This window comes from Aspergillus homomorphus (genome assembly GCF_003184865.1).
Source record: "Aspergillus homomorphus CBS 101889 unplaced genomic scaffold BO97scaffold_12, whole genome shotgun sequence".
NCBI classification, from domain to species: Eukaryota; Fungi; Ascomycota; class Eurotiomycetes; order Eurotiales; family Aspergillaceae; genus Aspergillus; species Aspergillus homomorphus.
This window is the reverse complement of record NW_020291898.1, coordinates 14,653-28,758: the sequence shown is the minus strand read 5'-3', so window position 1 is coordinate 28,758 and position 14,106 is coordinate 14,653. Positions and strand designations below refer to the sequence as shown.

Genomic DNA, 14,106 nt, shown 5'->3' with positions numbered 1-14,106 from the left:
TTCATGAGCCCGCACAACGCGTCTCTACCATATTCTTACCAGTATGGTCGAGGACTATTATGCCTATCTGTTTCTTCAGACGAGGGGGGGCATGTCTTATCCCATGTTGACGCTCGTTTAGGACTTACTGGGCTATTATTATTGCATTCACGTTGGCGAGAAGAGGGAGTCACGATTCCCCCGGTGAATCCTTACTACTGTAGCCGCGGAGAAAGGATATGGGATATCAAGAGTAGATAGCATTGAGAAGAGTAAATTATGCTTGCTTGCTTGGTTTGTATTAAGAGAAATGAGACGGCCGGCATCATTGTGCAGCGGTAATACCCTAAGCACTCTTCTCCAACTGCTTCTCCAGCTCCATGCTTTCGGCAAAGGACTCCTTCAGCGCATTGACCTGCTCTGGATCCGGCACGACGCAGGGTCGGCGGGGCAGGGCGCCGTAGCCCCGGTAGGTCTGGAGGGCGCTCTTGACGGCGACGAAGCCGCCCTGGATGGCGTGCCAGTCGGCGCGAGCGACGACGGCCTGGAGGCGCTGGGCGTCCTCGACGTGGCCGGCGCGGTAGAGGTCGAAGACGCGGAGACAGGCACGGGGGATCAGGTTGGCGACGCCACCGATGACGCCGGCGCCGCCAGCAACGAGGGTCTGAAGGGTGAAGTCGGCGGAGCCGCCGAAGGTCAGGAAGTCGGGCTTGGCCTGGGCGGCGATGCGGGCCAGCTTGCCGGTGTTGCCGCAGGTGAGCTTAACGCCGACGATGTTGGAGTGGGCGGCCAGGGCGAGGATGTCGTCGGACGACAGATCGAGCCCCGACGAGGCGCCGGGGAAGTTGTAGATGAGCACAGGCAGCGGCGACGCCGAGGCCACCAGCCGGAAGTGCTCGCGGACCGCCTCCGTCGTCAGCAGGGACTTGTAGTACGACGGCGGCAGCACCAGCACGTAGTCACCTCCCGCCGCCGCGGCGTCCTTGCACAGCTGGATCGTCTCCCGCGTCGAGGCGGCCCCCGTCCCGACGATCAGGGGCTTGGATGAGCCGCCGTGGGCGTCGAGCGCCCGCCGCGTGGCGGCCGTAATCTCGTTGCGTTCTTCACGCGACAGGTGCACCGCTTCGCCGTTGCTCCCTTGCACGACCAGTCCGGTCACGCCGGATTCGGCCAGGTACGCGGCGTGACGCTCGACAGTCGGGATATCTAGATCCTCGTCCGGTGCGGAGAAGAAGGCGACGGTTGGCACGTAGATGCCGGGAGTGAGGGGGCGAGTGGTCTGGGCCATGATGACTGTGATGCGTGAGTTTTTGTACTCTGTCTGTGTAGATTGAGGGGTCTCGATGCGAGGCGAGGGGTTCCGACTGTAGAGGGCGATACGATGAACCTGGTCAGCTCGGATCTATATGGGTTCGCGGCGGCAACGGCGGCGGGGTCAACTCTCAAGATGAATATGCGGGGGTGGTAGGTCAAGGAAGAGGGAGGAGAGGAGGTTATAAGAAGCAAAAGAGGGGGAGGGGAAGAGGGGGAGATTCAAGACAGCACCATGAAAGCACTCACTGGATTGAATGAAGCCCTGATCGCCATTTCCTCCTCCATCCACCCCCACGTTCTCCCCCACTCGAGAAGGTCACGGCGCGGGGGGAATTTCCTCCTGTAAGGTTCGGACAATTAGGAATGAGGGAAAAAGAGCGGAAAAGAGTCGTTGACTGAGTCGATGTAGATTCCCCCACGTTTGTCCTCGGAAACATGTGCGAGCGACGCTCCCTATGAATCCATTATTCGCGCCCGCAGTTGAAGCGGAGAAGGAGGAGTGACGACAACGATGATGTGGGGAGCATAGAGTCAATTGGATATAGTAGAGAGTGTCCCCTGTCGTGTGGAGAGATGGCCAGTCTGTCTGTCTGTCATGCTATCAAACATCCTGCCAAGGTGTGGGAGGAAGAGAATGGGAGAAGCAGTGAATAGTGGAAGGATGAATAGTTGAATGCAACATGAATGAATGAATAGGTGTTAGAAGATGAATTGGGATGGGAGAATTGAAGACAAGAGAATAATACGACTGCAGGTCACGTATCGTCACGTCTCCGACTCTCTCAAACATTCCTCAACTCAGTCTGTCTGTCTCGCTCTCTCTCGGTCGCTCACAAAGTCCTTTTCCCCCAAAACTGCAACCTCACGTTCTCTCTCTCTGTTCACCAGCATACACTGTTTATAATTTCTTTGTTGCGGATTCTGCGACAGACTGCCATATCACCGCGTCCTCTCCGACCAGAATATGCCCCTGTCGCGTTGGCAATTCCTCCTGCAAACCTCCTCCTGATGTCCGCCCGTGTCTCACTGCCTCGAACACTCGATCCGCCGCCGCCTGCCAAACGAGCTCGATTGCAGGAGTCATCCTCCTCACGGCGTCGCAAGAGCTCTCCGGATCTACTCGACGCCACTAACTCGTCTCACCCTCGACCAACACACATTATTGCCTCCCCTTCGCCTGCTGCTTCGTCGGCTACTTCCCCGCACGCCAAACTTGCGTCTGGAGCGCAATCCCGGCGGACGTCGACGCGCCGTCCGCTGGCTTCCTCGAACACGACCACGTCTCACTTTCCTCCCACTACTCCGCGACACTCCGACCGTCGTCGCATTCTGCGCCATGAGACCCCAGTCGCTCCTCTTCCTCCTTTCTACCTTGACCAGGGTCGTGAATCGCCTGATCCACTAGACACCATCTCCCCTTCCGTTTCCCGACGAATTTCCCCCGCCGGTCGCACTTCCGCTCCCTCTTCCTCCGCCGCCGCCGCCGCCTCCTCCACCGCTACCGCTTCATCAGCCCGTCGCCCGCGCCGGCCAGCTCCGCCCCCGGCGCCAGATACAACACCCATTCCTCAGAAAGAATCACCGGCTGCTGTGGCGCAAAGACCAAGTCGTACCACGCGTGGTGTGGTCGCTGCGGAGCCAGTTGCCGATTCTCCCCCCAATGCGCGGGAGTCGCGACGCTCCCTCCGCTCCAACGACACTGGCGCTCGCGCCCGCAGCGAATTAGCTGCCTACTTCCCCAACTACGAAGAGATTCTCAGCCTGGAGCCTCCGAAAGCCGGTATGTAGTGTTCACCAGCATTCAAGGCTATCATGCACCTAAAGCTCACGGTACCTACTCCAGAATTCCTAACTGGTAGCACCACCATCAAACTCATCGATGACCTTCCTGTTCCTCTCGTCACCCGAATAAAATCCAACCTAGAGCTAGACCTGGAACGTCCCTTCGAAAACCCACTCACCAATCTCCACAACTGCGAAGTTATCTCCCTTCCCGAACCTCCCTCGTCTCCGCCTCCCCCCTCAGATCTTCCCGTCGACCCCATCCCGGAAGATCCGCTCGACGAGAGCATTTTCTTCCGCGCTCACCGTCGCAACGAGCGACAGGAGAAGCAGCTCCGGAATATCGAGCGCGATCGAGCCCAGCATGAGAAGCAACACTTCGACCGTCTCCTCGATGAGCTACAGGGCCCAGAATGGCTCCGAGTCATGGGCATCAGTAGCCACACCGAGCAAGATAAGAAGCTCTACGAGCCCAAACGCGACTACTTCATACGGGAGATTTCCGCCGTCCTCCAGAAATTCAAGATCTGGAAGGAAGAGGAAAAGCGCCGCAAGTCAGATAAGGACAAACCAGCCGACCTAATCACTCCCGATGCGAAAGGATCAACGACCACCACCACCACCACCACCGCAGGCGGCGACGGAACGACGGCAGAAGCGCAGGCCGGGGACGCCGGACCCGCCGCCCCGGCAGATGGAGGAGGGGACGCACAAAGCCATGCAGGGGACCCGCCGGATCCCAACGACGTCGACGCCTGGGCTGCCCGCCAACTACTCCAAGAGGCTCGGTCCGCGACCACGACGACGACGACAGGACCGGGCGTCAAGAGACCCAAATCGACCCTCTCCGCGCCCAAGCGAACCACTATCACCGCATACTTCAAGTCGAAGTCCTCTTCCTCCTCCTCCCCTTCCTCCAATACCCCTGCCACGGCGGCTCCTCCTCTGCCCCCGCCCCTCGATCCCGCAAAGCCATTCACCTCTTTCTTCGCCGACCCGCATACCCGCAAAGCAGCTCTGTCTGCCTACCGAACGGACGCCCGGACACCGTTCGCCTTCGGCCACCGCATCCCCGCCCTGCAGGAGCGGGACTTCGAGCTTCCGCCGGATATCTTAACGCCAGAAGCCATCGACTCCTGTCGACGGAAGAAGCGGCGCATGAAACGCGCGAGTCGGGGCTCGAATGACCTGTAGTTTTAGTTCACTTACATCAAGGGGTACATACATACATACCTTGGAAGTATAGACCGTCGGCTCCACGCATGGGTTTTCGTCAGAGTCATGTAGTAATCAATAGCATTAATGAAATCGACTAATCAATACCCGGTGTGGCACCCAGAACGGTATGCTTCCTCGGGCAAAAAAGAATGTCTTCGTTGGCTCCATTTTCAGTCATCATACTAGTTATTCTCACATTAATCCTCCCTTACATTAAGTTGAAGCCGGATCACAGCGGAAGATTCTTGCTGAATAAACGCGGCATCTGCGCAAACTCCATTGACTTAGCCTAGTCTTCATGGTTGTTATAAACCATGAATTTTATGTACATGCCCTGCTCGACCAACCTCTCGCTTGGCAGAGCACTTCCTCGAAAACGTACCGCATGTGCCGCTGATATCGAATGGACTAGATAGCAGTAGGATAAAGTGCGCTAGATGCACCAGCTCTCAGGTCGCGTTGTTTGCGCACGAGAAGCTCATGCTACGGGGATGGTCGTGGATCGCTTTTCCGGAGACATAAAGCCCCAGACCGCACTGGCCACATACGTCAGCAAGTCTTTGATCACATCAGTTGGGAGATATTACCTACCAAACACGCCGCAACACTGGAATTAAGGATATTGAGCATGGTCAAGACAGTCTTGCGGCGGGACGAAAACCATTGGCCCCGGTTCATGTGCAACCAAAAGACACCGCTGAAGCCGAAAGTGAACCAGCTGGCAAAGAGCGCCGTCTGCCTGTTTGTTAACCGCACGTTATAGATGTGGGGTCTGAGGATCTGGGATGTACAATTAAGCTGAGTAGGTTGCTGAACATAGGAATAGCTTCCGCGATGATCCAGGCAATCACCCACAAGGCGAATGCAATGACAACCCAGGAGCTGATTGCGACCCAGTCACGCTTGTGTATCTGATCTGTGCCCCGGAAGATGCGCAAATAGATGTACTTGAAGGCGGCATGACCATTTATGACACCGGCAATAATGATCTGGTCAATGTATGTCAGCTCGACACATCTGACCATTTCAGGCAGAGGCGGTAGTCACTTACGGTTGGGAGGGCAATGCCGTATGCGACTTTGGAGACCATTGGGCTTGCGGAGCTCAGAGCAGGCGAAGTAAACCCTCTGGTATTTATACTACATACTTAGACATTTGCGTCCACGCGAATCTGCAAGCCTGCAAGCCACCACAATGCATAATTGCTTTCTCAATCAATCAATCTCTATATAACATCATGATCCTGCTTGATTGACTTTTCACTCCGAAGAGCAAGCCTCAGGCAGAGCATGCATCTTTGGCCCGTTCGAATGCATTGAGACTGGCGCATGGTTGCACAACATCGGCCCATCTGCACCTTAAGGCCGATCTTGAATCTAGATCCATCCTTGTCGGACCGTTTCCCCGGCCTTTGCTGCGATTTGGCCATCATTTGTAACACCGTCGGATGACCTTCCCACGGGATTGAATGCAAATCAGAGTTCTCAATGCAGCTGTACTGCATTCAGAAGTCACCTGGCCATTGGAACTACAACTCAAACTTCAACATGCCTGCACCTCGACAGACAACACACCTTGCGGAGTATGCATCCATTGCCGCCTCCGGTCTCGCGCTATCATGCATGCTCACCTTTGGGGGGAAGACAGAGCCGGGCTTGGACCTTCCCTTTAATGCAGTCGACGACAAGCCCCAAGGCAAGATTGCAATGGCGGGGCAAGCAACTTCCTTGGCCTCTGGCGCCATCCCGCACGAGCGTCGCAGTCTCTTAGCCCGCATATCAGATCCAGCAAGAGCCCGACCCAATAAGGCCCCCCAATCCCTTACACTCCTTGAATCATGCTTCACCGACATCCCGACGACCCACTCAATACCCCTCGATTGGACTCAGTCAAAAGGGAATTACCCCTCAGTTCGCTTGGCCCTCGCTGCACTAGCCGCGTTAACCTAGTACTGAAGCCCACCATGGCGCTTTTCGAGACGGATGCCGTAGCCTTGTAGACGCCGGGGGCTCATATATTATCTAGCTCTCATATGGCGACGATCTCTGACTGTAAGATTTGCAAGGTCAGTCACCAAGACAAGATCGCACAATGGACAACAACCGAGACGAGGAGCACGGCAAGGTGATTCCAAATAGCCAGGAATATGCAACTTCTCAAACACCTCTCCTGGGCTTCAAACGAGCACAGGATGATATGGGCAGGATCCTGAGTACGAACTTCAGTGCGCTGACGGCCGGATTAAATGGTAAATGATTCAATTTCTAAGCATGAGGAAAACAAGCCATCGATCTAGGTCGAATCCGTGGCTGACAATCATTTTTCGTGTGTGACGGTTCAGACGCCGCTCTAGGTGTCCTGATTCCCTACATCCAACCGACCTACCACGTTGGCCTGCTTCAGGTCTCTATGGTCTATCTCGTCAACTTCACAGGTTGGCTGCTCGCCTCCTTCGCCAACATTCACATTTGCGCCCACATTGGCACAGGCGGCACCCTCGTCCTCGGGGCTTCAATTCAGTGCATCGGCTATGCGCTGATGTTCTGGGGCCCCCCATTCCCCCTCTTCATGGCCGCTTTCTTCTTCACCGGCTGCGGTGTGGCCCTGCAGGATGCCCAGATGAATACCTACACGATCACTGTTCAGGACGCGCACCGGTGGCTGGGGATCCTGCACGCCGTGTACGGGGTCGGCACGATCCTGGCCCCGTTGATTGCCAACACCATCGCCGCCCGCACACCCCACTGGCAGCATTACTATCTGGCCACGATGGTGGTCGGGGCAGTGAACATCTCGTTCCTGGCGTGGACGTTCCGAAAGGGACTTTTCAAGCCCAATGCGGGCAGCACCAAGGGTAGCGCCAGTCGCGACCTGAAAGCAACCTTGACGAACCGCGCGGTCTGGATCCTGAACGGCTTTTTCTTTTTGTATGTGGGCGCCGAGGTCACAGCTGGTGGTAGGGTCCCTTCATACCCCATGTCGAGAATCTGGATCAACCTTAGCTGACTCAAATCCCAATTCACATAGGGTGGCTCGTTCAATTTCTCGTTTCCGTAAGACATGGCGACCCCGAGAAAGTAGGCTATGTAGCTTCTGCGTTCTGGGCTGGGTTCACCATCGGACGAGTTGCTTTGGCAGATTTTACACACAAGTTCGGCGAACGGCGGATGGTCTTTATTTATATGTTATTGGCTATAGCCCTTCAATTTCTGTTCTGGCTGGTACCAAACATAACAGTGAATGCTGTTACGGTGTGCTTCCTAGGTAAGCATTGGGAATCTGTCAAGGGGTGGCGAGACATGGACCATTCTGGCGCAGACTAACCACAATGCATAGGATTCTTCATTGGACCATGCTATCCGGTTGGGCTTTACATTCTTACCAAGGTGATACCGCAAGAGCTGCACGTGGGAGCCATGGGTAGGTACCATCAGTGCAACGATGCCCTGAGAGACATGCTGATGATCGACAGGTTTCACTGCGAGTCTGGGACAGGCGGGGTCCGCCGCTTTCCCATTCATGACGGGCGCCATAGCCTCGCAAGCCGGTGTCCAAGTCTTGCAACCTATCATGGTGGGGCTGCTTATCGGAGTTATCACATTCTGGTCGTTGGTTCCCAGGCAGAGTTCGAGGAGTGCTTGATCGACTCATCCGCAGGTGACAGTAGACACCACCCATGTTACCTCAATGATAGATTAGTTGCACACGTATTCAACGGCTGCGAAGAATATTTGTTGTGGCGTGGTCCCCAAGTATAATTCCATAGTGTGCTTACTCGATGCTTGACCTAGACGGAACGGACTTCTAGCCGGGCGGAGGCTGCCAAGGCGGCCGGAACGCCGAGTGACCATGTCTTGGTGCTTCTAGAGGCAGGCTGTTGGTATTCGTAGTGCAGGATGGTGCGCTCGCCTGCCCTCGACCTGGACATGCTTAGTACATGAACGCATATAAGAACCCGACCAGAAGGGCAAAGAAAGGAAATTTCAGAGAGAAGATTTTAGTCGTCATAGCCTTACACATCCGCAGATGGTATGGCGCTCCGACTAAGGATGACTGATACGATGTTTTCATCATAGGATGTAGGGTGGCACGCATGCAAAATTGAAGCATAGAATAGAGAGAGAGATACAAAACTTACCAGTAGAAACCACATCACACAGACGACGAAACGCCGGAACCCAACAGAGACCCATCGACACACTGGAACCTATTTTCTGTAGCATCTCCACCCTTCAATCATCATACGAGATGATCTTCCTCCCGGTGAACAGAGCGGCCCGCCGGGACGGGTCCGCATAAGGATCCGAGGACGCATTCCTCCCAGGGCCAGACGAAGCACGCTGCTGTCCACCGCCGCCATCACCATAATCCATCTCGGCTTCATCATCACGCTGCCTTTTCTTCCGGCCTGATGCTTTCGCGGTAGAAGGTGATGATTCAGACTTGTCGGCCGTAGTAGTAGTAGTAGTAGCAACCATACCAGCACCAGCACCGGCACCAGCACCATCGCCAACCTCAGCCCCGCCAGCACCTACCTTCCCCGTCGCCGCAGCCCGCGCATCACGGCCATCCTCCGCGCCGCGCGCCTTCATCTCCGCTTCCGCCTCCGCCTCCGCTTCCTCTTCCTCCCTTCGCTCCTGCTCCGCCTCCTCACGGAGCTGCTTCTGCCGTAACAGCGCGTGAATCTCACTGTGCCTAAAGATACGGATCTGTTCGTCCGTGAGGGTGCGTTTGACCCCGTCGGCGTAGTAGCCTAGCCCATCGTCTTCTTCGGCGTCCTCGTCGTAATAGTATTCGTCTTCGTTGGTGGTGGGGTTGGATTCTTCGGTATGATTGTTGTTCGCTAGGGGGGTCTGGGGCGTCTGTGCTGCGAAGTGTTTGGCTTGGAAGGCTTGAAGGTCTTCCTGTGTGGGTTAGAATTGGTTTTGCATGTGTGAGGTGGTTTGGACTTACCAGAGATACGGGAGGTGGGTGGGTTGTTGTCATTCTGTTTTGAGGGCTTGTGTGTTTGGGGGAAGGGGAGGGGGAAAGACAAGGGTGATGGATTGGTGGTGGTGTGTTTGTGTTTGGAGGGAATTGAAGCTGACTAGCGCGGTTGAGGGTAAAGTCACACCCACCGCTTTGATGTGGTAAATTACGGGAGGTATTGTACCTTACTGATTGTTACTCGCTACTCGGGGAAGAGTAGAGAGTAGACTCGTCCGTCCATCCGGTCTTCATTCTTTCATGCATGCATGCTATTTTAAGGTACTCTAGATGTCAAGGGTATACTCGAGATATGATTGCCGATCTTCACCTTCACACAGTCGAAGCCGATCGTCAGGGCCTGAAGCTTGCGTAGATCTATGCTCGCAAGCTGCTTCTTCTCTGCCGCGGACGGCTCCGTCAGACTCCAGGCTAGGGAGATGTGGAAGTACCTCGAGGAGTCCGTCTCCGCAGGCTTGCAATTGCCCTTCGCAGCGGTATCCCTCGACGACGACAACAACGCCGCCGCCGCAGCCGCAGCAGTTACTTCGTAAAGAGGCGGCTGGCCGAAGCGTGCAAGCGCGCGATTGGACAAGCGTAGAAGACGATTCAGCTCGTCATGGTCGGGGCATCGCACCCGCAAGACATAGAACCACCGTGTCTGCTCATAGTTGGACACACAGTCCAGACTATCTGTTGTGGTGTCGAACCTGGACAGACAGGAGAAGTTAGCGACGAGGTTCCGTTCCGGCATCCGACAACACGGGATGCCGTGCCGGTTTTAGAAACAAAAACAAATGAAACCAACGCACGGTGCGACATTCGCGTCCTTCATCGCAGCTTCGAAGGCCTCCATGAAGGGCTGGCGCTGCTCGGTCCGTAGCACCACCGGTCTCGAGAGACTGATGTGGAGAGGCAGTTGGGCGCCAAGATCGCTGTGGAGGAGGCTGTGAAGCTTTGTTCTGCTCCCGTGGAGCTTTTCTTGGATCTGCTGTATCACTTCGCTCAGAAGAGTAAGCTCTGCTTTGGACGCGTACCCTGATCATCGTCGCTCGGTTGCCGGTGTTAGCTTGTCGCAGTCTCGTATACGCGGCCTCCGATCAAAGTCTTAGGTCTTGAGGTGGAGGTGAGCATACATTCTAGATAGAGGTGCGTCGGCCAGTTGCCCTCGACGTGAGGGATGACCCTTTTACGGCCGCCGTGCAGACTCGGGTCATCTCTTACACTAACACGAGTGCTCGAGGCGTAGAGGTCATGGAAGGCTGCTGGTAGCGGCGGAAGCAGGGATCGGTCGCGGGATGGCTTGGTCGTACAGAGCCTCTTGGTGGGTGGTCGCTGAGACTCGTTGCCTGACTCGAAATCTGACTCTGACTCTGACTCCGAGTATTGCACTAAGGCCATATCCTGAACCAACCGCCCTGCGTGGTGGGCCAGACAGAGTCGATCTAATTTACGCGTCTCATCGGGAGTTTGGTCTCCAACCCGTTCGACGCGGTAAGATTAAGCGGTATCTATCGGTAATGACACGCACGTAGTACAGACACTCGACTCCATCCCGGTAATGGTTTATGGATGGATGTGAAGGCTACATGCTTTTATCAAGTTATTGGTAAAGCAGAGCGTGCTATTTTGGATCATGCTTTGCTTTTATCCGTGTATGAGCTTTCTGCGATCTCGTATTGGGTCATCCTGGCACGGCTCCTAAGGCAGCCTATTGAAGCTAATTCGTCCTATACAGACATACCGTACATATCGCACATTGTGGCTCGGATGCGGCATGACTGAAGGGCGATACGAGTGAGTACAAATACTCTTGCTTTCTCTTTTCCTTTCTTGGCGAATAACTACAATTAGTATCTTCTAGATCATGTAGTATGCCGTACAGGTCTAGACTGCAATGGCCAACTTGACAGCCATGGATAGAAGAAGCAGCGTCTTCTTATCGAGCAAGTAATCAAGCTGTCATAAATGAACGATGCGTCGAGATCATGCAAGGTGCTCTGGACTTGACACGAAAAACTCTGCTGGCCCCTGTTCCTGGTACCTGGGATTATGTATGATTCATTGGACCGGCCCTGGGCCCGGTGTAACAACGGTTTCCATGCATCATCTAGTGCAGGGTCGAATACGAAAGCACGGCTTTCGACGACCCATGAGTCTCCACCCTTGATGATTATCGACTTTTGATCATGAACTTTGACCCAGAAGACTGGGAGCTCGGGGACTGACAGGCCAGGCTTAGCGGAGAGATCAGAGATGGAGCGTGCTTTGTTGTTTGAAGCTAGGCGCGCCTCGAAAACTTGTTTCAGCCGGGCTATACTTGCCCTACTTGAGTATGGCTTGACTACAGCCGATGCCACTACCGGCCTACTAGCGATAAGCTTAAGATTGTCAATTTGAAGACAACTGAAGACCCTGGAGCTCGGATCACCCGGGAGGTTCTTACTTAGTACTTACTTGGTAGTGTCTTTTACTCCCCGGAAGGTAACATCATGGTTCGGTTAGTAAAACGAAAATTCTTCTCATGTGTGTTGCGCCCTAAAACTGGTGGTGATGATGTCAAGGAGATTGGAACGTCAGAGGGGGGTCAGCCTTTAGTCAGCCAGCAGTGCCCGTCAGAGACTCAGAGCATACGCGGGAATCCGAACGTGACGACAGATGGGAAGATCGCGAGAAGAGAGCATTGCCAATTGCCACCAGGGGGGGACCACCAGAATCCACCGGGTGCCACAAGAGGGGCTTCCCACAAATTCCGCCGGCGGAGAAAAGCCATGAGTGGTTCAAGAGTCCAGACCAGAGACCCGGGGCGAGCCTTTCGAATATTCGCCTCTATTCCTTCGTGGCCGTGGTGGACATCTTTTCATCATCGATGAGGGTCCAATGCAACCGAACGGGTCTAGTCTTCCGGCCCTATCCTGTCACTAAACTCGAAGGAGAGGCTTATCGATAAGCCCACCCCCAGATCGCATGGATCCCGCGGGATGACCTGCAAAGTATCATACGGAGCATACGCAACTTGTCACGTCACAGACTATTTCTTCGGCATCTTTGAAGCGAGAAAGCATGAAGAACGGATAGGTAGTCCGACGGATGAGCGGACTATTAAGCAATGCGGAATGACTCTTAACGATGACTCTTCGCTGCTTTCCTTTTCTTTTCTGCTCTTCGATTCTTACTACTCCTATAACTACAACTACGACTATCTCTCCGCCCATTACTACTTCCTACCAGCGACTTAACTATCAATATTACTCTCCTGACACAACCTCCCTTCCCAATCCCTGTGACTCCTGTGACTCCTGTGACTGCGGGTTAGACAGTACTATCTATTCAGGGTTCACAGCCTATTGAACTATACGAACTGCCACGACTTTACACCGCTTGCCCCACATCCATTTTGAGTTGCGGGCTACAGAACGCAGGCAGTCACTAGTATTCAATACTATTAGGTGCCTACATACATTTATAGGTGCTCTTCGAAATATTGACCGACATATATTACTCTCGAGCACGCTGTTTCGATATTTTTGAACAACCCATGCCATTTTGCTTTTGAACCCCTTCTCTTTCCCTTTCTCTCTCCTCCCAATTCTCCAACACTCTATTGCTATTCAGAATGGCAGCGGTTGTCGCCCCGTCCTTTTCAAATCTACATCAGTCTGCCTACCTCTCCCACCGGCATTCGATGAACCTGCTCAATACGGAAGTTGAGATGGGAAACCTCAACCCCTATCAGCAGTTTCTGTCTTCTACTCCAAGCACGCGGACTCTGAACCGTCAGCGATCGACTTCTTTTCCATCGGTCCACTATTCGGGCACTCCAGAACACCAGCCTGTCGAGCAACGGCGTAGAAAAGCGAGCCCCAGTCACCACCATCGCTCACAACGCCATGCTCGTACCCAGTCTCACCAACCGCGGTTCTCCCGTCACTCGCAGTTGGTGAACCCGGATGTGATCGATCGGCTGGACGACGCCGGGGTGTATCAGTACCACCATGAAGGGCCGTACGATGCTGTCTATCCCGAGAGAAATGTGATTGACAAGCTGAGCCCGGTGGCAGCCCTGCGCGAGTCCAACGCTGAGGCCCTGAAAGCTACCCCACGCGACAAAGTCATCGACTGCATTGACAGTCATCGCCCCCTCGACGGTGTGGCTTATTACCCCCCAGGTCACACGGACCCCGAGGGCCATACATACGAATACGAGGAGGGAAACAACATGATGAATGACTACGGGAACTTTATGCGTTGTCCCGGCATGGTAAGTCACTGTTTTGCTCGCTGTAATGCTCTTGAGGGACAAGTCTTCTAACCTTTGGGCAGAAATTCAAGGACGAGGATTTCAAAAACGACCCTTTCTACAACACGCCTCATCCAAACCCACTTGCCAGTCTGCGGAAAAAATTCAGTCTTCGTCGTCGTAACCGTCGCGGAACGACCTAAGATAAGTAACGAACTACTTCCCGCCGGTATAGTCCGGCTGTAACGGCCGTGCTCCTGAGTCGATTCCGGGCAGAATCGCGAGCGCCAATATGTCTGGTGACATTTGCGAAGAGGGGACTGGTTTTCTTTTTCTTTCCCTTATATTTCTATATCCCGTGTTGTCTTCTGTCTACCGGCTACGGCTTCGGTGAATAAGACCAGCGACAACCTTATGCTTTTTAATTGGAGTCGGTGCACGGAGTAAGGATCATGAACGATATTCTCTGCCGGTGCGCTTTTGACTGAGGATTATCTGGATTGTTTTTGGAATGGGTATATACAATTTTTTGTTTAGGTTTTTTTTTGTCCTGGCTTCTGTGTCGGTCTGGTTACTTGACAGTTTACAATTGGACGACGTATCATCTG

The 14,106-nt window shown here is 54.2% G+C and overlaps 8 protein-coding genes across 8 annotated transcripts; 4 read left to right on the top strand and 4 right to left on the bottom strand.

Moving 5' to 3' along the window:
* Nucleotides 1-252: 252 nt before the first annotated feature.
* On the bottom strand, nt 253-1,472 carry BO97DRAFT_404706 (dihydrodipicolinate synthase family protein). Its single transcript, XM_025695016.1, has one exon. The coding sequence runs from the start codon at nt 1,265-1,267 to the stop codon at nt 326-328; it is 942 nt and encodes a 313-aa protein (XP_025552714.1). The 5' UTR covers nt 1,268-1,472; the 3' UTR covers nt 253-325.
* A 669-nt stretch (nt 1,473-2,141) lies between these two features.
* Nucleotides 2,142-4,248, top strand: BO97DRAFT_366408 (acetyltransferase SAS4-like domain-containing protein; the record flags this gene model as incomplete). Its single annotated transcript, XM_025692618.1, has 2 exons — nt 2,142-3,073; nt 3,137-4,248. Coding segments are annotated over exons 1-2 (1,884 nt in total), but the record flags the coding sequence as incomplete, so codon positions are not given.
* A 494-nt stretch (nt 4,249-4,742) lies between these two features.
* BO97DRAFT_342371 (neutral amino acid permease) lies at nt 4,743-5,410 on the bottom strand (the record flags this gene model as incomplete). The annotated part of the gene is made up of 4 exons (XM_025691669.1): nt 4,743-4,829; nt 4,885-5,028; nt 5,085-5,282; nt 5,345-5,410. Coding segments are annotated over 4 exons (495 nt in total), but the record flags the coding sequence as incomplete, so codon positions are not given.
* Nucleotides 5,411-5,746: 336 nt separating this feature from the next.
* On the top strand, nt 5,747-6,546 carry BO97DRAFT_31199 (uncharacterized protein). The gene has a single exon (XM_025691230.1). The coding sequence runs from the start codon at nt 5,781-5,783 to the stop codon at nt 6,240-6,242; it is 462 nt and encodes a 153-aa protein (XP_025552711.1). The 5' UTR covers nt 5,747-5,780; the 3' UTR covers nt 6,243-6,546.
* On the top strand, nt 6,385-7,935 carry BO97DRAFT_413157 (putative MFS transporter; the record flags this gene model as incomplete). Its single annotated transcript, XM_025696273.1, has 5 exons — nt 6,385-6,541; nt 6,635-7,249; nt 7,321-7,557; nt 7,630-7,713; nt 7,766-7,935. The coding sequence occupies 5 exons, from the start codon at nt 6,385-6,387 to the stop codon at nt 7,933-7,935; spliced, it is 1,263 nt and encodes a 420-aa protein (XP_025552710.1).
* A 491-nt stretch (nt 7,936-8,426) lies between these two features.
* Nucleotides 8,427-9,447, bottom strand: BO97DRAFT_31308 (uncharacterized protein). The gene is made up of 3 exons (XM_025691240.1): nt 9,446-9,447; nt 9,243-9,379; nt 8,427-9,193 (listed from the first exon to the last, which is right to left on the bottom strand). Exons 2-3 carry the CDS (start codon nt 9,277-9,279, stop codon nt 8,526-8,528), a joined length of 705 nt encoding a protein of 234 aa, XP_025552709.1. The 5' UTR covers nt 9,280-9,379; nt 9,446-9,447; the 3' UTR covers nt 8,427-8,525.
* A 74-nt stretch (nt 9,448-9,521) lies between these two features.
* Nucleotides 9,522-10,673, bottom strand: BO97DRAFT_404704 (HVSL domain-containing protein). Its single transcript, XM_025695015.1, has 3 exons — nt 10,395-10,673; nt 10,071-10,296; nt 9,522-9,968 (listed from the first exon to the last, which is right to left on the bottom strand). Exons 1-3 carry the CDS (start codon nt 10,657-10,659, stop codon nt 9,536-9,538), a joined length of 924 nt encoding a protein of 307 aa, XP_025552708.1. The 5' UTR covers nt 10,660-10,673; the 3' UTR covers nt 9,522-9,535.
* A 2,270-nt stretch (nt 10,674-12,943) lies between these two features.
* BO97DRAFT_342460 (uncharacterized protein) lies at nt 12,944-13,701 on the top strand (the record flags this gene model as incomplete). Its single annotated transcript, XM_025691673.1, has 2 exons — nt 12,944-13,519; nt 13,582-13,701. 2 exons carry the CDS (start codon nt 12,944-12,946, stop codon nt 13,699-13,701), a joined length of 696 nt encoding a protein of 231 aa, XP_025552707.1.
* Between the last annotated feature and the right edge of the window lie 405 nt (nt 13,702-14,106).